The following is a 24,754-nucleotide window of genomic DNA, read 5'->3' on the forward strand; positions in this document are numbered from 1 at the left end:
CTGTTAAAGGCAAAAACATTTTTCATATAATCAGAACTCTTAGTAATTACTCAGCATGCAATAAAAATATACAATTGAGGATGACAAAGGATGTCATCTGGGACCCTGCAAAAAAGAAGCCACCAGATTACATTAATTATGCTAAATATTGAATCACATCCAGCTACTGTCGTATGTTTTATTGCCTTTCATTTGCTGGCTACGAAATCAGTTGATTAAATAATCCTAGGTTGTACAGTTTGGAACAATTGGATTGATCCAATAACAAATTATTGTGCATTTCAAATTACATTCCATTGTCTCCCTAGCCACAAAGCAGAAGAAATCCTTCAAGCCCAAGGATGGCTTGAGCTGAGAATTACCTGGCAAAGTGCAAATAGAATTTAGAGCACTGAATAAAAAAACCAGTAGTGTTAGTTACATTCTGCCTGAGTAAGCACAACATATGATGAAACTTAATTACTTCCCAAAAGCTTAAAAAAACTGAACAAACTGGTATCAAGAGAATTCTACCTTTCAAATTGAATAAATTTTCTTACCCTAATAAGACAAAGTTTTGGTCCAATACCACTAATTTCCACTTTACTTCTTATCCTTATTCCAGCTCTTGCAAGTCCTTTCTCTGGAATTCCACTGAGAAGTATGCTTTCATGATTGTATATATAAACCTTATTTTCACCAAAATCAGGTTCTGCAAAGAAATGTTTTTCATAAAACATTATAGAGAACATATTAACATACCTGTATTAGAATATGTAGAACAAAAATGATAAATTTGTTCATTTTTAAAATTCACCTGAAGAAAATTAGCTGCTGTAAAATTGTATTAAACATTGATATACTTTTCAGATTCTATTTTGAATTTCACTCATTATAATTATAGTGGCTGATAGGAAAATTACTTACGGTAATTAAGATGCTGGCTCCCTGAAAGAGAAGGAAGGAAAAAGAAGCAATAAATGACAAAGCAAAAATAATCCCAAATGTTAATGTATTTTAGTATAAAAGGCTGTATATCATCTTGTGCATATGGCATAAGTCTTTCCAATTAACTTCACTTGCAATTCAACACGTACCCAAAAGTATCTTTTACTAAATAACTTTTGTAAGCAAATTACACTGAGATTTTGAAACAGTCTCCTGAAACTATCATATAAAGTTTATTAAAACAGATCAGTTACTTACCCACCAGGGTTAAAACCAGGGCTAATATTAAGCCCCTCATGGTGGGGATAAAGTAGAATTGAACATACTGATTTCCCTTTTATAAAGGCATGTGCTATCACATGTCCCTTTTGGCATGTTGGTTTGACAAATAAATGCATTTTAGAATGGGTACTGATCAATCAAAAAGTAAACATTTCTGAGGGCATAGATGCTGACAACTTGAAATCACCCTATGATTTCAACTTTCTATGTGAAATAGAAATTTTGCTTTTGAAATATCTTGCTTTCTACTTTTTTTCAGTTTCCGTATGTGTAGCCATACAGTAAAACTATCATTAAAATATAAACTTAGTACCTTAGTAAGTACCTTAGTAATAACACAATTAGCTGAGCTTTTCTCTAGTTGTATCTTTTTTGTCCTAATAATTCTGGCTTGCTAGCAAGTCAAAATCACAGCTTTGAAAATACTCATTGCTTTGCCACATCACAACTCTGCTTTTAGAGAATTTGTAATTGATTTTACATACTTAAGATTGAGATAGCCCTAACCTCATAGTCAATGCAATGAGAAGTCTTTCCGTGCTTTTCTTCAGGGTTCTCTTTGCATGCATTTCTTCCTGCCCACACTTGGGAAGTGTGATCTCCACATTAGTTTCTGGCTACTGGTCAAAGCAGCCAGTACTGGTCAAAGAATGTTCTGTGACAACAGGAGAGAAATTAATTTCTGCATTTGTGAAAATAAAGCAATAAAACAGCAGTTACAGTTCCAGAAGGATCTCAGGAAGGTGGAAGCCTCACACTCTTCTCAGAGACTTCTTAGGGGGCTTTTGCTGCTGGGGAAAACGCACCCAGAATTTCCCACTTCTAATATTTAGACCAATCCTTAGCAAAACTAATTCAGGAGCAAGTTCACTCACTGACTTCAGTTATACATATTGCTTTTAAATGCTTAACATTTACTTCGAATTTAAGCTTGTCTTTTGCTCAAATGATAAATTAAATATCACACATAGCCCACCTGGATGCAAGGGGCTATTGAAGGGGGCAGGAAGGATAGTTCAGAAACGTGTATCTGGTATTTTCTCGAGGCTGTGAAAAGTGTAACATCTGTACCAGCAATGCACATTGCCAGGCAGCTGAACTCTATCATCCAGGAAGAGAGCAAGGCTTTCTTTGTTGTTGCTTTTTATCAGAAAGGAGAAAGGTGAAATCAGAGCTCAGATCCTGAGGCTTCCACCATCAAGACCTGAGAATACACTTACCATGGGCCCCATCCAACAGTTTCTTAACAGAATTACTTCATTTATTTGGAGTGATTCCACCTGATTAAGGAATAATGCAGTTCATTACTGCAGTGCCAGCACACCTGAGCTGGGTTTATGGTGGAAGGTGACAGGGCTGCACTGGGCTCCTGATTGGCCAGAACCTGCTGGTGGGTTCTGGTTTCTGTGCAGCAGCTCTCTTCCATGAGGGGAAAGATATCTATCTGGAAGAGTAGTCAAGTCTTCCATGGAATGGAATGTGTGTCTAATAAAATATTGAAAAATATATGATAAACATATGAACTGTTACCAGAGATTAATAATTGGTGCATTTGTTCTCTGTGGGTTTGGATGGTGAAAAATTAAATGCAGATGGCTTTTCCACTATATTTTCCTTCAGGGTACTAACTAACAGCCTTGATTCTCAGTGGGTGAGAAACAGTGAGATGCACAGTGCTTGCAGGCCCTATGAAATCCATCAGCATATCTTGGCTGACATAAATGCACCATCAAACCTAGTCAGAAATGCCTTAGAACCAGCCGTACTGCTGGAAGGAAATGCAGCACAGCATTGCAGTGCTGTCAGTGGCAGCATGTCTTGCTTCCTGCCTCACTGTCCTGCTTCTCAGTGCTACCCACCGCACTGCTGCTTGGCCCCTGCACAGCACTGGGCTGGCACATTATAAAGCAAAGAAATTATGTAAAGGAGGCTATTAATCTGATTTTATTAACATCATATTGAAATAATGACTCAGGGACAAGCGTATATTTAATATAGAGCTATAACATTTTTCAGTTTTTTAATTAAAAACTTTTTAATTAAGATATAACTTGAATAGATTTGTTCTAGATGGGTACTGAAAATACCACATTTCTTTTAATGGAAGCTATTGAAGGAGACTAAGCTTGCAATCAGCATGTAGACACCCGATTGCCAGACAGTTAGCTAAAATAATATTGTGCAGGCTACTGTGTTTATATCTGCAATTTCTTCTTCCTTTTGAATAGCCCCTTTCTACCTACCTTTTAGTACTTAGGTTAGGAGAAAATGGACTCAAAATTGTTGTGTCCATTATTACTTTAAGGGGACAACCTAATAAATTCAGTAAGTGGAGAAGACACAGCTAGCATCATCTGAGGGTCACAGCACTGGGCTCTAATCCTTTTTCAAAAGGAGACACAACCTTCCAGCTGATTCTGAAAGAATAAAGAGGCCATCTATCACTTTAAGAAAAAGGATCAAAGGAGGAAAGGTGAGCGCCACACTTTTTAAAGCCAATATGTTTTATTACACGTTCCACATATTGTGATAGTGAGAAATGAAATAATAAATAAATAAATAAATAAAATGCCATTAAGCTGGCCTCCCACAAGCAAATTCTGTGTCTAATTTAGCTAAAGAGGAAGAAACTTCAATATGGTCACATGCTTTATACAAAACCTGCATTTTATTTTTTAGCTATAAACAATGAAGAAAATAAATTCTCAAAGAGTGAAGGGAAATATCTTGTGATTTTTATTTATTTATTTTTTTTAAAGAAGAGTGTATACAACACTGAGCATTAGACAGAGCACGTCTGTATGAGGGCTGCAATAAGATGAGGTAGGCTGCTTTGAATTTACAGGGCACTTGCACCAGAAATGAAACATGAATACAGCCTAATTAACCTGATTAGAGCTATTGCTTCTACACTGCAATTGTCTTTACATAACACATTCTGCTTGGATAACAGAGTCTTATTATCTGCTGTTGTACTGCTGCCGATAGCTCTGCTCTCTCCTTGTTCTGTATTCATGTAGCTGAATTATGGTGCAGACATGCCATTTCCATCCTGCTAATATATAACCTACTGACAAAGCAGGGATTAGCAAAACAGCTCCCAAGCAACCATAGCAGGTTAAAATAGACATAATCAGTTGCTAAGCTAAGTGATTTTTACTTCTCAGTTTCTCTCATTTCTACACATGAAGAAATCTTACATAAAATATGAAAAAAAATCCCACCTCTTTCAAATTTAACATTCATTTCTTGATTTTATTTTACTTTTTCATAATATTCAGGATTTGCTACTGTCGCATAGCCTCCAAGATAATGCTTGATATTCTCTCTGGAGACTTTGGACAGTGTCTAATGAATAAGAATGTGTGCTGGGCTGGGCTAAATTGCCATATGCTGATTCAAGTACATTCACAAAGGGATTTTATTACACTACCTTGCTTTAAAAGGTGCTTTATTTTTTTTTGTTGGTGGTTTTTTGTGTGAGTTGTTTTTTGTGGTTTTTTTTTTTTAACTTCCATGACTTTTACTAGAAAGAAACCAACAGGCCTAATTCCCTGCTGTTATCCCAGTTTGATGCTGGCAGACCACCAGTGGAGTGATAACTTTGGGAATCAGAGATGATGTTTGCAAAATGAGAAGCAGAAATGCTATTTGTATTTTGTTTAGTTGTTCGAGTTTTAAAGATGCAGTGGATCTAGATCTATAAAAAATCTGTAAATTATTTTTTATGTATAATTTTTTCATTAATATATGTTGTTAGACCCAAGCTATGCTTTTGTGCATTTCAATGAAACTTGTCAGTTCATTGAAATGCACAACTCAGGGATGGTTCTTCATGTCTAGCATGGATTTACCTGTCATTTACACAACAAAGAATGAAAGTGAGAAAAAGAGGAAGTGTGGAATCAAACTATGGTGTTCTCAACCTGAAAACAAACTGTTTTTATACAACTTAGTTTAACTAAGATGTTCAAAAGGTTTTATTTTCATTCAAACACAGAAAACAGATTCTGAAGCCTAACAGCCCACTGTCATTGCTATCATCATTGGCTTAACAACTGCATACTGATAAAGTGGCTCCAGGATTCTTTCCCTCCCTTTCCGTATATACCATTTCCTAAGTCATTCAGTAGCATTAAATGTCAGACCACTTGTCATCTGAGATTTGAGTCACAGCATATCTGAGGACTGGTGTTTGCTATGTAATTCTATTGCAGTAGAAGATAACTTTTCCAAGTTTATCTTAACCCTAATTTAGATTTCACGGTCACACAATGATTACCTTCCATGGCATTGGTACAAATGAGAAATCGGGTAGCCCTGAAATTTAGCCTCATCATGTCTCCACCTCAGTCATTTGAGGCATGAAATGGTGACTGCATAAACTGAACACCAGAGATCTCTGTGCACTGCAATGAGTGTTCTCCTATAGGCTGAGGTACTGATCGCAATTGTGTGCTTGGTTAGAGCAACCATGACAAATACCTTTTCCAGAGGGAAAAAGTACCTCTGGAATCTTTACTTCAATGTACTGTCTATATAAAGGGTCACTACTAGGTAAGGGAGACCCAGACTATCCTGTGTTCCTTAGGGTGGACTGCAGGAAGATGGAGCTTAACCTGGCCTAGCAGTGACTTGTAGCAACTCTTTTGCAGGAGGTTCTGTGAGCCATAGACAGATTGTCACTTCAGAAAAAGGCCCGTTATCCTCTGCAATCTTTTATGAGGAACCTCTTCTGTTCTCCAAAGCATATGACCTGAGGCATTTTTGGGAGTCTTAGGAAGAAGAAAATATCAAGCCTTTCTGTTTCTTTAAACCAAGACAATTGTATTAGGGCTGCTACAAGAAAGGAAGTGGGTTTATTATTTTCAAGAGCTGTACCAGTACATAGTGAATTCTGAAAATTATTACTTACTTTGTGATTCTACCCCATATGTACATAATTATTTAGGAAAAAAAGTAAAGGGGAAATGTTCTTAGGTGTAATGATGACTATTTTTCTGTTTTTTAGACCTGCACATTAGTGACATATTCCCACATACCACAGGGCTGCTACAAGAATATGATGGATCTGGATCATCACTTTCTAGTGTTAAGAGTGTCAGGTAAGTTTATGATGTCAGGAGGAAACTCAATAAGAACTTAGTCTCTGTACAGAATATAGGAATGTGATACCATAGGTTCAAAGCACAGGGTCACTGTGACATTAGGTCATGGGTCAGATAAGATAAGCAGTGCATTGTTCCCAAGGAAGGAGCAGATAATACTTTGCCAGTTCAAATAACAGGCATTGGCTTTGGTCTCACATTGAAAAAAAACCCGAAAAACACAGAGCAAAATCACCTACCAGTATTTGATTGGTGACTGATTCCTGAAGATTACAGAGTCTATCCTTACAAAGGGTCTAAATATACAAACAATAACAATATAGTTTTGAATTTAAGTTAATGAGAAAGTTAATTCAGTAATAAAATGAACACCATATGGTTTATTACTTTGAAAAAAAAGTTGCTATATTATTATTCCCTGTATAGCATATATTAATCATAATTCTGTTTTCTGTAGAAGGCTGTTAAAACACTAAATGGAACACTGATGTTCTGATCTCCTTATCAAGCAAGTATGGACCCTCAAAAGTGCTGTTTACCTATTTCTTATAAACATCCCTATTGCTAAACAAACCAGCCTATATCAAGAGGACGAACCAACACTTAGACACACCTTGAACAAGACTGAAGAATTCAATTCTTCATTCCAATATAAACAATGAAAACTGAACAAGTTCCTGCATACAAGAGATGTGGGATCCTGTCACTGATTTGGGTCTGCCATTTTTAGCTGGCTGGTGCCTTATGCTCTTAAACAATTGCATTTTTACCATTCCTGCAGAAAATTTCTTACAAATATGACTGGGCACAAATATAATTTATTGTGATAAAGATCACCTTTTGCTGCAACAGGCATTTAACATGGTCAGAATGCTACAAATGCTGTTTTCCAGCAAGGCATGTGCAGCTTTAATGAGTATATAGGTGCTCAAACTCTGTTTTCAAAGCTTTTTAGTCTGAATACAGGCAACAGTTACAGATTCTGACTGGCTGGATGCGCTTTCCACTCCACAATGAAGATTTTCACTGAATTTAGCTGGAGCTACTACACACTGACACAAATTTACTCTTAGAGCAATCTTTGTAACTTAAGTGCAAATGTTCAAGGAATAAAATTGTTCTCAACTGGAGTAAGGTTTGAAAAATCTGCATTATCATAGGTTCATCTCAGACTGTTTTTGTAAGTTCTTTCAAGATTTTATGTCAGAAACCATTCAGTTTCTTAAATGGTCAATAAATATTTGTGTGTGTGTTTACAGTAATACTCAAATTCACTTCCTTTTGATAATCTTACTAATTAAAGAGAACACTAGGAAGATTATTACTTTTCTTGGTGTATCATTTAATTCTCAAGAAATTCTTGCACTGATCACTCAACAATGTTGGCTTGAAATCTGATAATTTTTTAATTCTTCAGAGAAGGCAAGGGAATAAAGTCATATAGATATATTCCATGGATGTTTTCTGCAGTTATGGTTAGCTTTTCTTTATCATCTAGCAATTCATTTGTGATTCGTTCATTCACAGGCCGAGTTTCTTCTATGATAAACTTAAGCAGCTCAGTCACATTACATGGAATTAGCTCAGTTTACCCCAACATTAATAACTACTCTCCAATGCAGTTTCCTGTGTTTGCCATCTCACATATAATTAAAACAGAACTGACTATTAACACAACCAAAAGCCTTAAACAGACTGCACATACAAAGCTCAAATCCTTTTGTCAGTGAGACTATCACCTATAAGCATCAAAGATTTTTAAAAATCTGGCCATGTTTAGATTCTAGAGAAAGCTCTTGGTTTTTCTGTAGTAGCAGCATTCAAGTCATTGTTCTAATGGATTATAGTAGTGCTGTTGTTGAACTTGGAGTCTAAAGAAACTACCATTTTAGGTAGAAGTGTTGGTACTAAATAATTCAGAGTGTTTCTGGAAGGTAGCATCCCTGTAACCTTTCAGCTCTCCTCACCAACCAATCTACAAAGGAATGTTGCCAGGAGAGGCTATGGAGGAGTGTGGGAAGACTTTGGCTTCCAGGCATAAAAGTAACTGCTGGTAACAACAAAGGGAAATTAAAATATGAGACATACAGCTGTAAAAGAAAATATGCTCTACATGAAAGCACATCAGCAGCTCCATCCGTAAATTTCCACTTACCCAACACATTGGGAAACATATAGGAAAAGATAAAAGGCAGCAACAGCAGTACATGTACCACGACTTAGGCAATGTCTGAAGAGAGAGAAACAAATGCTCTGTTTTAATGAACCATGGAAAAGAAACTGATCTCAAAGTACAGTTGAAAAGCCAGGCTGGTCACCTGGGAAACAAGAAAAAAGGGAAAACAAGCAAATAGGCTATCATCTCAAGCCTCACAAAGCATTCACGAAATAAAACTACCATAAACTCGCAAGTTAGTGGTTAATAGGCTCTGAAATTATAAAACTGTCTACAGTATATGTGGAACCACAGGTACATGGGCCTATCTGAACATCGAAGAAGGGAATTACTGAAGCACAGGGATCAAAGTATATAAAAAGAGCATTAAAGGTATTTCTAGAGACATTGCTCTGTCTTCAAGCAGCAGTTCAGATACGGGCTTAAAATAACGTGTCTTTTCACCCTGAAGGTACAGCAAATGGGAGTTTGTTGTCAATTAATCAATAAATTGACTCTTCCTCAGAGGAAGGGTGAACTCCAGGGACAGATTTTCAAAATGGACCTGGATTAAGCCCATGGACCTCTAGTTGAGAGAAATAGGGTGCTGAAGGTTGCCACCAATAACTAATTGGAGCAGAAAGAGTAGAAGTGTCACTGAGGCGCCTGCAATGGAATGGTGGCAGAAGGCTTAGGGAAAACTTCGGTAACTGCATGAAAGGGCAGAATCAGGGAAGCAGGCAGATTTTTCCAAGGATTTCCATACTCTGAAAGATAACAGGTGTGCACATCACTGAAAAGTAGGAAACTCACCAGAAGCTGACAACAGCTTCAAATTTATCTGGAGGGAGGGAAGAGATTCTGGTCTTCCCAGAGAGGGAGTTGTTCAATTTCTTGCCCTAGTACTTTGCATTAATTGTCACTCATTTTGCTCTGGAGACTTTCAAGATCTTTGATCCAAAACAGGTGTTTTTGTCACACTAATTATGTTTAGTTGGAAACCTACTAGTTTTATGGAGAGATTCTTTGGCCTCCTCAGTAGGCAGTTTGAAATAAAATATGGGGAGAAAAGGTATTTCAATTGAAACATGTAGTATTTTGTCTGTTCTATTATCTCAGTGTTAAGTAGTTTATTTTTTGCTCTTGGTCTTTAGAAAAAATGATTTGGATTTGTCCTTGTAAACAAAAGAAAATAGAAAGATTTCAGAGAGTTTAAATAAATGCACACCAAAAATGACTCTAGAAACAACTGAGAATAATTTGAAGCTACACAGCAAAAAAGATTGCTATATATAGAAAACTCTACCTTTCTGTTCTGAAGCCCATTTAAAATTCTTCAGATGAGAAGGCTGGAAAAGGTGTCTACTCCAGTCTCTTATCTGAAGCCAGGAGCAAGTGTAAAATGCAGAAAAAACAGTAACCAAGAATAATTTTTTTCCCTTTGATCCCTTCCTGGATCCTTCAGAACAATATAAGAGAGCTTCAGGTGTTTTCTTTTTCTTAATCTTGCACTTCTGGAAGACCCCTGAATTTCATATATTCTGCTTTTCTCAGTTGGCTTTTCTTTCTTATCTGGAAAAGTTATTCTTTCTCACCATTTTCAGCCTCTCTCTTGCTTTGTGGCATTACAGACATAGTAAGTGTTTCCCAAAGTCAAAGCTGAATAAGGAGCCCACTATAACAGTGGCACTCAGATGGTTCCTTGATCTCTACAGTAGCCTATGCTGTAGTTCTCTAAACCTCTCAGTAATTTACATTGCTTCGCAGGGACTTGGACTGTACTAACTATGAAGAAGACTGAATAGAACTGTAGAGTACTCCTTATCTCAGGAGAGTGGAAAGGGAGTCCATCTAAGCCATTCTTCAGGTGCTGCTGTCTTCTCTTGTGGTTTGTGACAATACCCCTGCCACAAACTTGCACTTTGCCCTTGTCCCTTCCTTCCCCTGCTTTGTGCACTTACACAAAGGTGTGCGAGGTACTCTTTTCCCAAATGTCCCACAGAGCTGTTCTTGTGTTTATGGCAGGTATTGCTTGCCATAAGAAAAAAAATTGGGAGAGCTATTTGTATAAAATGTTCCCTATCTCTGTGTGTATGCTCTACCAATTACCATGTATGTTAGCTGCTCTATAGCAAAATATAAATGTTGGTCCCTAGAAATATGCTGTGTTGTCCCTCAGGAAATGTGAAAAGGAAAAGCCTATTTCATCTCAGCAGTACAAAAAAAGGGCTCAAGAGAGAAGAAAAAATAGCAAATATGTAAGACAAAGTCCAAGCACCTGATTCTCTTGCAGCAGCTTTTCTGGCATATATTCATAATTCATATATTGTGATGGGTGGAAGGAAATCCAAGCAGAGGAGGGGGAGAGAGGAACGGATGCTGATGTCTGCTTGAAGTACCCCTTTGACTATATATGCTGCTCTTTAGTTCTGAAGAACTAGAGACAACACAAGGTGTGTCTGCTTGAAGGATATTAACAAGGAAGATATCTCCACATTTCTGTTTTGTTCTGTATTTCATTAAGAACTCTCCAGCAGCTGCTAATTCTAACCTCATTAACAGTCTGTGACAACTGCTTTCTGTCCATTTTTGCTTACCCCAGATGCTCATGATCAAGAAAGATACAGTTTCTAGTTTTCTCCAATTCCGTTCTTTTTTTTTTTTCCCCTTATGAAAGCCTGCAGTATGTAATGAACGATTGCTTCCAGGAGCACACTGAAAAGTGTCTATGTGACGATTATGTGAGAGGTTCACAGTCTTTCACATTCCATAGTATAGAAGTGAGCCTTTGGGGCACCTCAAAAAGTTTTAAAACACTTGATTTCATTCAGAGAAGAATCAAAGTGTTTCAGTAGAAGAAATTGTCTTTACACACATAAAAAATGAAGGTTTCTAAAGGGATCTTTTAGTTAGATGACAGAAAACCTGCATTTTGTAATACCGCAGGGGTTCTTTTAATAAGTCACTGAAAAGTTCCATTTGACAAGTTAAACCTTGAATTTTTTTTCATACTTATTATAGCCAAGGAGGTGCTAACCTAATACAATGGACAAAGGAGTGTTATCACAATACAATAGACCAGACAGAGTTAGTGCAATACTGGGCAATAAGGGATCTCACTATAATGAGTGAGAGAAGCAGTGTCTGCAACATAAGAAGCAAGTTTCAGAAAAGGGAAAAGATGTGTTTGGTTTGCTACTGGTCATTTTATATCTGCAATTGTAACCCAGTGCAATGACCTCAACGTGCTTAAGAGTCTTCTTTAAAAAGTGGAATGATCATTTCAAAGGATCATAGGCCAAAAGAGATCATTATGGTTCCTAAAGTAGCAGCTTTAGTGACACAGGCTATAGATTATTGCACGTTAGTTAAATAACCAGATATTTTGGAGCTATATCAGCAGTATTAGGCTGCGTCTTAGTTTGGTCTTGTGCTTGTTCTTAATTAGGAATAAATCTGAAACTTTTTTTTCTTTACACTTTTGGTATACGTTTCCATGTTTTTTTCTATATTCATTGGCCGTAAAGTCACACTCCTCCATCTATCCTCTCTTCCCAACTCATGCCCAAATTTCAAGGAGCATTGCAGGATAGCCCAATTGAAAGTATGAAAGCTATTTTGCTAGAAGAACATTCCCATCCACCACATCATTCTAAAATCACAACATGGGAAAAGAATGCTCAAAAGAAGTTCATCCGATGTGCTATATGTAAATCTGTGCAGTTCTTAAGCAATCTAAACTCTGAATTTATGTGACCTACTTTTCAGGTTGTTTAGCACCTAATAGTATCCCTGCTGCCAATCAAATGGCAACTGCAAATATAATATACACCCTTGATCAGGAAAGAACTGTTCTATGGATAGCTTGAATAATACTAGGAGACAATGTATGAGAAAATTAGATAAGTAAGAATTTGACTTTGCAGCATAGCTGTGTGAATACTTGGCTGGGGAAAATGTGCTTGTTCACTTGAAAAGTGACCAGAATGAACATAAGGAATAGGTTGGTGACATTGAGCACAATTGTAACATGAAAAGATACAATCTGGATCACCTAGACAAGCAATATTAAAGTCCAGACATCTGAGAATCCAAGGAGCATCTTTCCTAAAAACTGTAAAGCTCGAATACAAAGTTTCATATGCTCAATTCCTTCTTATCTAACATGGAAAATATGCTTAGTGGTGTAGGAACTTGAATTCAAACATGACAAAACACAGCAAAGTTAAAAACATCACTAGAAGGAAACAACTTTCTGGCTTCAGCAAGACTCAATTTATAGGTACTAAGAAAAAGAGACTGTGAAATATTTCTGAGTTCCAAATCCTAAATAGCCTGCAGGAGTTAGAAAATTTGGTTTTGTAGTTGTGGCAATAGATAAAGCCTGAGAAGAACTGGTTTCAATTTATGGTTCCATGTTGCTCTTGGAGCAAATCACTCTTAATACAAAATGTGGATAGTGTGTCATGCCTATTGGACTATAAAAATGTAAGGCAGGGAAATATCTCTCACTAGGTGAAGGCTCAGCATCTACCTCAAAGGAGCATTTATCTAGACTGAGAGGCTGAAGTATCCCTGTATTCAAAATATCAGTCAATAATAAAAACAAATACATCTGTCTCTTCCCAACCTGCTCTGGTTATTAGAACTTAACTCAGATGTGAGACAGAGTACAGCTTTTCTTCTGCATATGGCAATGTTGCAAGGTTGGGATCAGACAGCTCTCGTTTACTGAAGAAGAATGCTGGAAAATAAGGAAACAAACCAGAGATGTAAGAGAAACAAGAAGAAGAAGGAGCTGGTAGAACCAAATAGGATGGTGAAGGTATTTTTGTGGGTTTCTGGTGAATAACATCTGCTCCTGAAGATCACTTTTGGAACAAGGGAAGTGGTGGTTGGAACAGTGGAGTTGAAATAGAAGATAGGGTGCAGGCAAACAAGAGGCAGATGCTCATGTTAATCACACATGCTGAATGAAAGGCTTTTCCTTCTCCACATTAACAAGTCAGGAACAAAGGACTTTTCAGGTCTTTTTTGCTTAGAATCAGTAAGGATCAGTGCTTATCCTTAGCAATTTCCAGAAAAAAAACTGGAGTGAGTTAGAATAGGATGTTCTCAGGAGATTAGAAAATGCTTTTTTCACCTCAGAGATAAATAAAGTATGGGGGTAATTGTTAAGGGGAAAACTGATTATGGGGTCAAATATCCACAATTCAGAAGCAGGGTATACAAAGCATAAGAAACAGCAAGGAAGAGATCTGTGAGACTTTTTTTTCTAGCCAGCACTCCACACATAAACTAACCCTTGCTCTGAGTGCCTCTGTTTGATGCTTCATGCAGCCCTCACCATCCTACTTTTACTCATCCTTTTCTTTCACAAATCCCTGCATCTGCAACACTGCTGTGCTTTGCAGCTTCTCTGACACATGGGATGGTGTCTAATGGTTTCGGTAGATGTAGATTCTTTTTGTTCAGAATGGAGAGGGCATAGGTTAGAGAAAGAACTGCCCCCTCTCTATCAGCTTTATTCTTTTACTTCCCTAAGGGCCTTTGGGGTGTAATGTGGTGGGAAGACACGTAACAGAGGGATAAAGCATAGTGAGAAGTTGTTTTTATCTGCCTCTAAGTAGACATGTAGATAGAAAGGACAGCAGTTTCTGAGCATTAGGAGGAAGGATTGTTTGGCAGAGATTTTGAAACTTTGTCACATATTCTTAGTTCAATAGCTTACAAGATAGTGTATTTTAAGACTGAGTGAGTGTTTATGATCTATAGAGGAAAAGGACTATTGCATGGAGACTGCTGGTGAAGGCAGTTTCAGATTATGCCTGAAAAGCTGGCAAGGATGGAGGAGGCAATTATGCCTGGCCCTTCACCCTGGCAAACTGCATGCTGATCACCCCACTTCTGCTTAGTGGTAGAACAATAGGCATTGCCATTTCACCATAGGAATTAATCACACAGCAATTACCCTACTCCAATGCCTTTGGAGGAGGACAGCAACTTCCTTCAGTTTATACAGACTTATGCATTTATTGTTAAGGGAATCTAGCTTCCCGTTAAGTGCCTCTCCACTCAAATAGCTCTGATTGTTCTGTCTTGAAGATGTGAGACATACTTTATTTTTTTTTCTTTCTTTCTTTTAAATGGTGAAAGCATGTAGAAAAAGACGTGTACTACCAAAGACAACTTTTCTTCCTTCTTATCCTTTAAATGCTTTGCAAAATGTTCCTATTTAATAACAGTTATCTTTATGTAGTAGCTGAATCTTTTCATAAGCTAGCAGTTGTAAAGCACGGTCTACTTTGCTTAATGATACTATTTTCCCAATATAAAACAGGGCTAATGGATGTCAAATGTGAAAGCAATATTCCTGCAATTTATCACTTAAGCCTTCTTTCACTTTTTTGGGGGTGAATTTCTGTATTTTTAAAGGGGAATTGATTGCCTTGAGTGAATTCTTTTATTCTTATGCATTAACAATTCATGAATGAAGCCAATAGCTGCAACACAATCTCCAATTCCTTGTCCCACCAATAACCTCCACTGTGTCCTGGAGGGTAAACTCGCACTGCATCAATCAGCAACGTTCGTGGTGCGCAGTGAAGCCATATGAACTGTAGCTTACACTATGTTCTTGTTTGCCCCCTTGACTTCTGGCAGTTGGGAACTGCACAGAAACAAATTATCTGTTACTGTGTTTCCTGGCATGCTGTGCTTTACATGATTGGAAAGTTACCTTACTAGAAACAACAAAGAATACAGATATGTGGTTGGGAACCAAATGCCAATGGTCAAATGGTCCCTGTGCACTTTCTTCTCTGCTGTCCCTCTCCTTGCCACTGTTAAGAATTGGGCAAATCCAGTCAAGCTCAGAAAGATTATGGGAGATAAAGAAGATCTTAGTTAAGGAACATCTCTGGACTATTTAAAACAAACCAAAACCGCAGCAAAACTGAACTGGAAAAGGCAAACAAGCCAACAGTTTAAGAGTACATTAAGATTACACCTGCAAATGAGTTCTTTCCTGTCTTTCCATGAGCAAACCTGGTGCTTTTGTTCCCAAGTGAGTAATAAGCACACAAGCAGATATCCAAATGCTCAGACTTAGTGTAGCTGTGAGCCTACAAAACAGATATGTATGAAATGGAAACTATATATGGTCTTCAGCCTACCCTGTCAAGGGAGAGCTGCTGCAGAGATAAACTAATCCCAGTGCATTGTGATAGCTGACTTTGAGTGGGAGGTAAAAACCACCTCTGACATACCACTTCCTTCCTTGAGGGTCACCCATTCTCAGACGCATTTCCCAACTTTACCAGACTATTTTTTGCTCAGTCTCCACACATGCATATGTGTACATGTTCCTTAGACTGGTGTGGATACCTTCCACAGCGAAATTTGCTGTCTCTGTAAGCCACAGACCACATCCAGGCACTCACATCCTGCACCTGGGCTGGAATCTGACTGCACTTCATGCAAAATTAACACTTAATGGAGCTGAGCACCTTTACACATGCAGAAAAATGTTACTAATCTCACTTCACAAGAGATCACTTCTAAAATGTGGGGTTGATTTCCTACTCATTAGTATTGGTTTTGTATTAAAACTGTGATTTACTGGAAGTCTTAAAAAGAGACATACAAATAGATACACACTACGTATTTATGATTTTTCAGACTGCTGTACTTCCTTGTCTATGCTCTTTTCATCAGATATTTTTTCTAGTTCATTCTCATCGTGACACATTGTATGGCTGACGATATCACTTTGCAACATCAAACTCAAAAATAAAACAAAGATCCTTTACTAGTTTACAACAACAACAAAATGTAATGCCTTTCATTAAAAATAACATGGTGGGGATGACGAATACCCAGTAAATCTCAATAAAGTGTTACTTTATTTTCTCTGGATAACAAGAAATGAAGAATTAAATAAGTAGCTCTCCCCTGTCACTGAAGCTTTATTTAAGAGAAACTGCTGTGGCTTCAGTTCTGAAGCACTTGACCTCTTTGGGATAGAAGAGATATAAAAGATGCTTATTTGTTTGCAGATGGTAAGATAACAAGCAGCACAGCAGAAAATATAAACCTGAGATGACTCTATTTAAAAATGATCTTGGGAGAAAAGGAGAAGGTACAAGAACAGAACAGAAACGAAAGAGGCAGAGAAAGGAATGATAGATGTACAGGTTATATGAATAAAGAGCTAAGAAAAGATCTGTAGAAATAATTGATTTTTCTGATTCACCATTGATGCCCACCTGAATCTGATGGTTTATTATTATTATTATTATTATTATTATTATTATTATTTTATTTTAATTTATAAAAATTATCCACAGTTGAAACAAAAATTACTTGGGGTTAAATAAAAACACTTGTTTTTTACCTTTGATTTGAGGCATTCTCGAAGACTTTAAAAAATAAAATAAGAACTTGAAAACAAAAATCTTGATTCAGAGGGACTTAGGAAAAACTGAGGAAAAAGAACAAGTAATGATTGTGCCTTTCACAAAATAGAGCAGGAACAAAGAATAGGATACAGAGAAGCAATTTCACCTCTACCAACACTGTAGCAGAGTCACTAATTCAGCTCTCTTTTCCTATGCTCATGTCATCTATTCAGACAAATAGTAAGTAAGATTTTGATTGCTTGTTCATTATTTATCCTGTTACAAAATAATGTCCATAAATCCCAGCTGAGATCAGGATCCCGTGTACACTAAATAGCATTAGAGAGATGACCTTGCTCCCAATGATGGAGAGAGATCTGCATCCTGCTTTAAAGCTATAGCAAAGATACAGAAAGGCTAAAGGTTTCTCATTTGTCCGAAGCAATCCCTTGAAACTGAGGTCAGAAATCCCAAGTCCAGGTTCAGTGGCTTTTCTGAAAAAATATTCCACTGCAAAAGTCTCCCTGATGCCCCTCTACCCCTTTACTCCATAAACTGGCAGTGCTGAGACTCCAGGAAAGCTCTGACCAGATAACCTTGATTGACAAAACATTTTACATGGACAAGGGCAAGGTAAACTTCCTCAGACTAGCCTGCAGTGTCATAAATGTTTGCAGGATTGACTGTTCCCTCCAGAGGCAGCCCCATGCTTCGCCGTCCTTGCTGCATACAAATGAAGTCACTCCACAGCACAAGTGAGTGCATATGCTGCGGCGTGACCTCCTGCTTTGTGACATCCATCAGTGAAATGTTCTGTGCTAGCAGCTGCCTGAAAATCATCTGGTACATGAATTTTTACTCTGATTTCACTAAAATCCAATCAATAAGGGCATGGAGCTTTAGTGTTCTCATATACCTGCTCTGTAAATAAGGTAAATGAAATATTTGTGCAGACTTTTGTCATTCGTTTTGAAGAGCCTAACCAGAAATTGGAGCATCGGGAGCTTGAAGGAAGGAGCTACTGACAAACAGCATTGCATGTGCATGAAATGCAGAATCCTCCCTTCTTCTGGGCATTTCTAAAGCAAAAAGAAAATCAATTCAAAACAGATTGAGCACTAAACATTTTTTGAGATTAATTTGGCATAAATTACTTTAGCGTTTTGATGCAGGACTCCTAGTCAATGTGCAATTCTGATGAAGTTAAAGGAGAATTAAAGACAGGTGTTCAAATAGAAGCATATATCACAGCCGAACACAAATTTACTTGGGAACTTGTAACAAAAAAGCTACCTGGACAAAATGCCTCTAAGTATCATGGGGGAATTCTGTTTTTCCTCTTTAAAAAAAAAAAAAAAAGATAATCCAATTTGATTACTTTTTAATTATGGAAAGATTAGATAGAAAAGTTTTCCACCGTGTTCCACTGTGTATTAAAAGAACAAGGAAATCAAATGAAAGTGCAAGTAGCAGTTTCAAAACAACAGAGACACTTTACTGAATGCGTTATTAAACTTCGGGGCTCCTTCTCAAAAAGCGGATGGCCATTGAAAGTTTCCGTAATGACAAAAAAACAATTGGAAAGTTTCCTACATTGAGGTTTGTACAAAGCTACCACACCTCGATCAACAAAGATCCAGTGCCTATGGTGGCAGCAATGAGAAAAGATATATGCTGCCTTTTTACTTAAGCTCATTCTTAAGTATTCTCTATTATTTACTGTCATGGAAAGGACATGTGGCTTTGTGGAAAACAACAGTAGTGCCAACGCAAGGCAGCAATCATTATTCCTAAACACTTGGTTAGTGTTCTGGAAACATCTTTCTTCCAAAAACAATGCAACATGCTAAGAAACAATAATGGAAGACTAGGGGGGGAGGGGGGAAAAAAACAACAGCATCCTGAAAACAGCTCTGGGAAATGGAGACGAGATTTTGAAAGAGAGCTCTTATTCACATTACATTTCAGTCAGGGTATTATGTTTTGCTTTGCAATAGTTTACATAGGACTGAACACACAAAAGCATTAAGAGAAGAGATTACAGCATGTTAAACGAGATGTTCAGATATTTACTAAATAGATACATGTCCTAGAGTTGTTAGTAACAACTTCCCTCCTTCAAGCCTTTGATTCTGACAGAAGTGTGGGTAAATGATAAACATATCTGCTCGTGGTTACTACTATTTTAGTGGGAAAGAGATTTGATTCAAACAATAATTTACTTTCCATCATTTGAAGTTATGTGGTGTTCAATAAGAATTTGTTACATGATCTCAAGCATTACAACTGGTTGGTACCCTGTCTTAAAAGTCTTTTGTCTTTCCATCTCTCCTCATTTTTGCTCCTATCTATTTCTCTGGCTCTCCTTTTACTCCTTTCCACAATTATAAAAGTAAATGATTTCAATATGATGCAAAAGAGTAAATAAACCTTTACCCTGAAATTGTTCTAGGCGCTGAGAAAGAACAAATAATCAGTTTGACAGGTAGACAGGAGACAGGTCAAAGTGATCTGCTCAAAGTCTGCCTTCAAGAAGGGTCAGCAATGTAAAGCTTCTTTCTCCTTTCTTTTATTCCTCTTCTTTGTTTTCTTTCTCTTTTTTTCCCCTCAAATTTCAGGGTGACCCAACAGCATTCACAGACAGCATTCATGGCAAAGCTCTTTCATTTCTAAGGCAGGTATAACAGAAATTGATTGTATTTTCTGTATCTTTTTAAAGATATCCTTGATTTTGCATAACGATATAAAAAGATCATTGCCACAGCTATAAGAACATAAATACAGCCTGAACAGTAACTTAGAACAATGGTATTAACTAACTTCCCTCCAGGACAAAAAGTTTGGACACTGGAGTAGAAGACCAGTTTGTCAGCTTTATCTTCTCTGCTTCTCACGATTGCAAGGAGAGAGACAGTGCTGTTGAAGCAAGACCCATGCTTTGACAAAATTAGCCAGAGCCTAGAAACATGGAGGGGAGATTACAAAAACATGCAAAGTATTTAAGTGTACTACATTTCTCTAAACATGTTAATACACAATGTATGCATCTTTATGCATATGGGTGTATGTATATGTATAATCATATTGAGTTATACCTAAATGCGTTTTTAAGCACACATGTATACAGACATATACATACTTTCATGTATAATAGGTATTTATGTACATAGTATGAATAATACATACTTTATTCTTAATTTTTTTTCCCTGAAACTTCTTTCATGTTCCCAAGCTTTCCCCTCCCTCCAGCTTTGAAGATTAGGCTTTTCTCCCCTCTCACTGCAGCTGGCACCATGCTGCAATCCTTGGTTTCCTACAGTCAGCCTTTTTTAAGTTTGTATGCAGACAGCCTTATCCTGTCCTGGGACAAGGGCCAGCTGGGACACTAGCTGTGGCATTCATGGCCTTGTGTCATTCATGGAGACTGAAGCAGGAGCTGTGGCCATGGTGTCCTGGAAGCAGTGTAGTGGCCAGAGGTCCTGCTGCTCCCCTGAATGGGGTTGCCAAGAAGGAACAGAGGTAACGTGGCACACGGGTAGTACCAATGCTGACCACAAATGCGACTTGGGAAGGTTTTGCCTGTGTGTGGAGATGGGATTCAGGAGGCACCAGCAATCCACATTAGAGATCCTTGGATTCTGGTAGCGCCTTATTATACATTTGTTTCTGTTATTTTTAATGTTGGCTGGTTTAAACTACTAAGAGTAATTCTAGGACAAATTACAATTGCACTTTCTTTATGCTGTGTAGACATGCCCTTTGACTGTTTGATTGCAACTGGCTTTGGATCAGGGCTTATAGCCAAAGCTGTGTCACTAGCATAGCATGCAACACTTTCTGCAGAGCCTCCAAGTATAAGGCATCAACCCTGTGATCTAAAATACACATAACTGCAATGAGCTGGGAGATAATCCAGCACTTCACAGCATATAGAAGAGATTTATTAACACAGATTTTTTGTGGATACAAAAATGCATAGAAGGCCACATTGCTAGATTACATGAAGCAGAGAAGCTCAGTGCATGAAGAGGGGATGAACATCTGACATGTGAGCATATGTAAGAACACACCTCTTCCATGTACCACTTGGTAACTGTTTGAAGATAGATCTTCAAAGGTGCTGAAAATGGCAAAATGGCTGTGGCTTCACAGTCCAGTTTAGTCTAAAACACAGCTATGGAGAAAAGGGTTGGGGTCCTAGCTTTCATATTCACCATGATTACTCTTGCTGGTAATTCACACATACAATGGAACTGCAGTTCTGAAGTTGCAGAAGAAGCATGGCTAGAACCAGTTCAGCAGGCAGAGATACACAAGAGGTACCTCAGCAACTCAGGTTCATGAACAACACAGGGCTCTCTGAGACTGCCCTCAGCTCTCCTACACTGAGCACTGTGTCACAGTGGGGTGGTCAGAGGAGCTACCACAGCTACCAGTACATCACCTATCACCAAAGCTACCAGCATAAGAACAAAAAAAAACCAAAAAAAAACAACAACAAGAAAAAAAAAAACCACAAAAAACCAACAACAAAACAACCAAACAAGCAATCACTCAAATCCCTCTCAAAACCAACTATTCAAATGCTATATAATCTGACTTTTCTGTCACGTGGTTTGTACATGTATCAAGCTGTTAACTTCGGCAGGGTCAACTTCACATTCGCTAAAAAGAGAACCGAAAGCAATGACTAAGTTTTGGTTAGACAAGGTACAATATTTATGGCATTTTTTTCCCCAGTGCTGTTATGTTACAAATGCATTTTATGTAAGTATATTTTGTTAGACAAGCAGGCATTTGCAAAACATCGCAAATGCAACAGAGTATAATGAGTACACTTCCAGAGAGGATATTCTGGTACCCTGCAGGCCTTGATTGGGCAGCTCATTTGAACATCAGGTTAAATCCCATTTAAGTGAGTACTTTACTGAAGTTTTTAGGCAGTACACTTAATGGCTGCAAAATAAACGTCAGGGAACAAAACACAGTTCTCATTTTTATGTCCCTTTTTCAGCTAGCCATCCAAAGAAACTTTAAGCTCACTTCTCCCCCTTCCACCTCCCCCCCTCAGTATTTAAATGAAGTCCGTGCAGACTGAGAGGGAAACATGCATTTCCTTTTCCCACCAAGAGTTCCCCTCACACCACATCACCACCACATTTATTTATACCACCCCGAACCTCACGCTGCTCTCTCCAGCTCCACATGCCCCTCAGGCTCGGGTTCTCGTGGAGAACCCACCGTCCAGCTGCGCCCAGCTGCCGCCCTCCTTCAGAGCCCTGTCCCCAGCAGGTGGCACTCAGGCTCTGCCGCTGGCCCCGGCAGGCTGCGGGGCACAGAGCTAGCAGCCAAAGGATAGAACATTTGCTTGCAAACACCTTTTTCATCTCTGGGATAGAGGCAAACGGGTGCTTCTCATGCTTAAATCAGCATCAGCATCCGTCGTAAGCGCTTTCACGCTGTCCACCCCTAACTCATGTCTCAGCCGAGGTGGGCACACAGCAGTGACTGTGAGGGCTGCAAGGGACATCCCTCGTGGAAAGAACAGGGGCTGGTGTCTGAGCATATGTAACATCACAGCAAAACGTCACGGAACCAGAATTTAAAACGTCTTTATTATCCTCACGGGGGACTCTCTGCATCAAGAAGGGAATATATGTGCATACTGTAACTCCTATTAGTGTTAAAGGGAATTATGTGTGTAAATCTCCAAATCCCAACGTTCGAAGATGAGAGTGTCCCCGTAAGGGTCTGAAATATGCATTTGAATTAAGCTTGACTGTTGGGAAACTCATAATGCTGTGGCTGGTATTATAAATTTATACTTACTAGGATGTAGTTTCACCTGAAACAACAGAGCCTGAAGTGTTATTTGTTCCAGCAAATTATTTTGTTAGATGTGATAATCAGTTCACAGCAGGACAACGGGAGGCTACTCAGATTGTTGACAATTCTGGGCCCCATCCAGCTTCAAGCAGCTTCTGAAGCAGCTCCAAAGGCTGCAGAGGGGATACCAAAGTCAGTGCTCCAGGGAGCCAGGGCAGGGCTGGCTGCTGCAGCCCCCTCCCCACAGTGCTTTCCTAAGGCACTGCTACCTGCTCTGCAAAGCAGCCCCCCACCAGGAAGTGAGGTCTCAAGGGAGGTGCTGTTTTTCCCAGCCCCCTGTATTTTGCCAAGTGGATGAGATTTTTTTCTTATGAGCTAAGTGCCAAAAACACCGTCTGTGGTGGAGGAGGAGCTGCAAATCTGTTCTCCTTGACTTACTGGGCTACTTTGTAGTTTATTTCAGGAGTTATATGACCTAAGGGTATGCCTGCCATTAGCATCACCTTTGAATTCAGACAATATCTTTCACAGAAGCTTTTATCCTGATTTTCCCATCTCAAGCTCAAATCGGTTTGAACCCCAGGGCACCCCTCCTCTGTGAGACCCACATTTCCCCTTGGGTTGGAAGTAAGCCAAGCCCCGCTTTGACTCTGTGGGTCATGGTACTGCAGGGGGACTGCCCTGGGGCTGGGGGGCTCCTAATAGGAAATGCACTCAAAGAAGCCACATCTGTAGCTTCAGTCTGTCCTAAGTCACCTTCAGCACACTACTATATGGCCCAACAGTTTAAAGAACACAAAGGAACAAAAGGCATACGTGTGGGTCCAGTGCCACTGACTGAAGGGACTGCTACAGTCATAGTGGGGAGCACTTGCCAAGCAGCCACTCACGCCCTCACACACTGCCACGTATTCTCCTCCTTTCTGTCTCTCTTCATAGCAGTATCTTGGTTCCCCTTGGCTAGCCCCTTCAGGAGCAGCCGCATGTGCTCCCTAATCCTGTGCAGTTCCAAGGTTAGGCTGAAACAGACCAGCACATAACAGCAGCCTAGCTTAAATGCATGCACAGAAACAGTGAGCAGCTCTATTCTGAATGAGTCCTTAATCCACTGAGGTACTTGGGGTAGTGTAGCTAATTACTTTAAAACTCAATCTTGTACTCTGAGCCTGGGTGTGACTCCACAAATTCACTTTTGAGTCCTGTAATGGAATAGAAGTATTTCCAGTCCTCATTAAAAACACCGCAAAACCACAGCAGCAGAGCTGTGTTCCTCATAATGATTTGTTTCACCGACAGATCAAACGGTCTGTTGACAATGGTTGACTGCAACCTACAACCTCTTCTAATAAGATAAAGAAGTTGTACATTTTATTGATTATAAAGCAAATTGGGTTTTGGTTCCTTTAAATTTTTTATTGGCTACAAAATGGAGGACTTATGCCTTTGAAATTGTAGCTTGCCATGACATTACAATGAATTATAATCCTAACCTATTCATGCTTCCTCAAAGGCCTAACCCATTTGCCTGCTTCACAAGCATGTTGTAAAATGCCCCACATTTACATATATATTTTTGGGAGCTTTTTATTTGAGAGCTGCAGCAGAATTGAGAAAGGAAAAGGGGTTGAATGGGCAAGAATTCTTGAGATCCTGGAATTTTAAGAGACCTGCTATATTTCAACACCAGCTAGGAGCTCGAGGCAGACATTTTTGGATAAGGCTCTTAGTTTTTCGTTACACAAGAGGTGAAGTTTTTAATCCCTTCTGCCTCTGAAGATCTATGTTCCTGCACATCTTGGGAAATGGAGCTCACAGTGCCAAAATAAATCTACTACTTTCCAGATCAATATTTAGGGTCAGACCTTACAGAAGCATGGGGCACATCAAGGAGCACTTTAAATGCCAGACACAAAATCAGGACCCCAAAATCTCCTCAGCATCTTTTCCAGCTATCTCCCCACCTGATCCAAGGCCATATAGTGCCTCCAGCTCTGCTAAAGCCTCTGCATAGAGCAGAGGCTTTACACTGAGCCTGCTGTGATGCAGCGCCTGAGTGA

At 38.8% G+C, this 24,754-nt stretch overlaps 1 protein-coding gene across 1 annotated transcript in view; it reads right to left on the reverse strand.

Moving 5' to 3' along the window:
- The window catches only part of LOC128072376 (vitellogenin-1), a 41,305-nt gene extending 40,254 nt beyond the window's left edge, over nt 1-1,051 (reverse strand). Inside the window, exons 1-2 of the mRNA XM_052666092.1 lie at nt 907-1,051; nt 540-691 (exon numbers count right to left, since the gene is read on the reverse strand). Of these exons, the coding sequence (XP_052522052.1) occupies nt 540-691; nt 907-1,036 (282 nt within the window). The 5' untranslated portion in view covers nt 1,037-1,051. The remainder of the gene's footprint in view (nt 1-539; nt 692-906) is intronic.
- Between the last annotated feature and the right edge of the window lie 23,703 nt (nt 1,052-24,754).

The sequence above is a fragment of the Tympanuchus pallidicinctus genome, unplaced genomic scaffold (genome assembly GCF_026119805.1).
Source record: "Tympanuchus pallidicinctus isolate F22 unplaced genomic scaffold, pur_lepc_1.0 scaffold7, whole genome shotgun sequence".
In the NCBI taxonomy this organism is placed as follows: domain Eukaryota; kingdom Metazoa; phylum Chordata; class Aves; order Galliformes; family Phasianidae; genus Tympanuchus; species Tympanuchus pallidicinctus.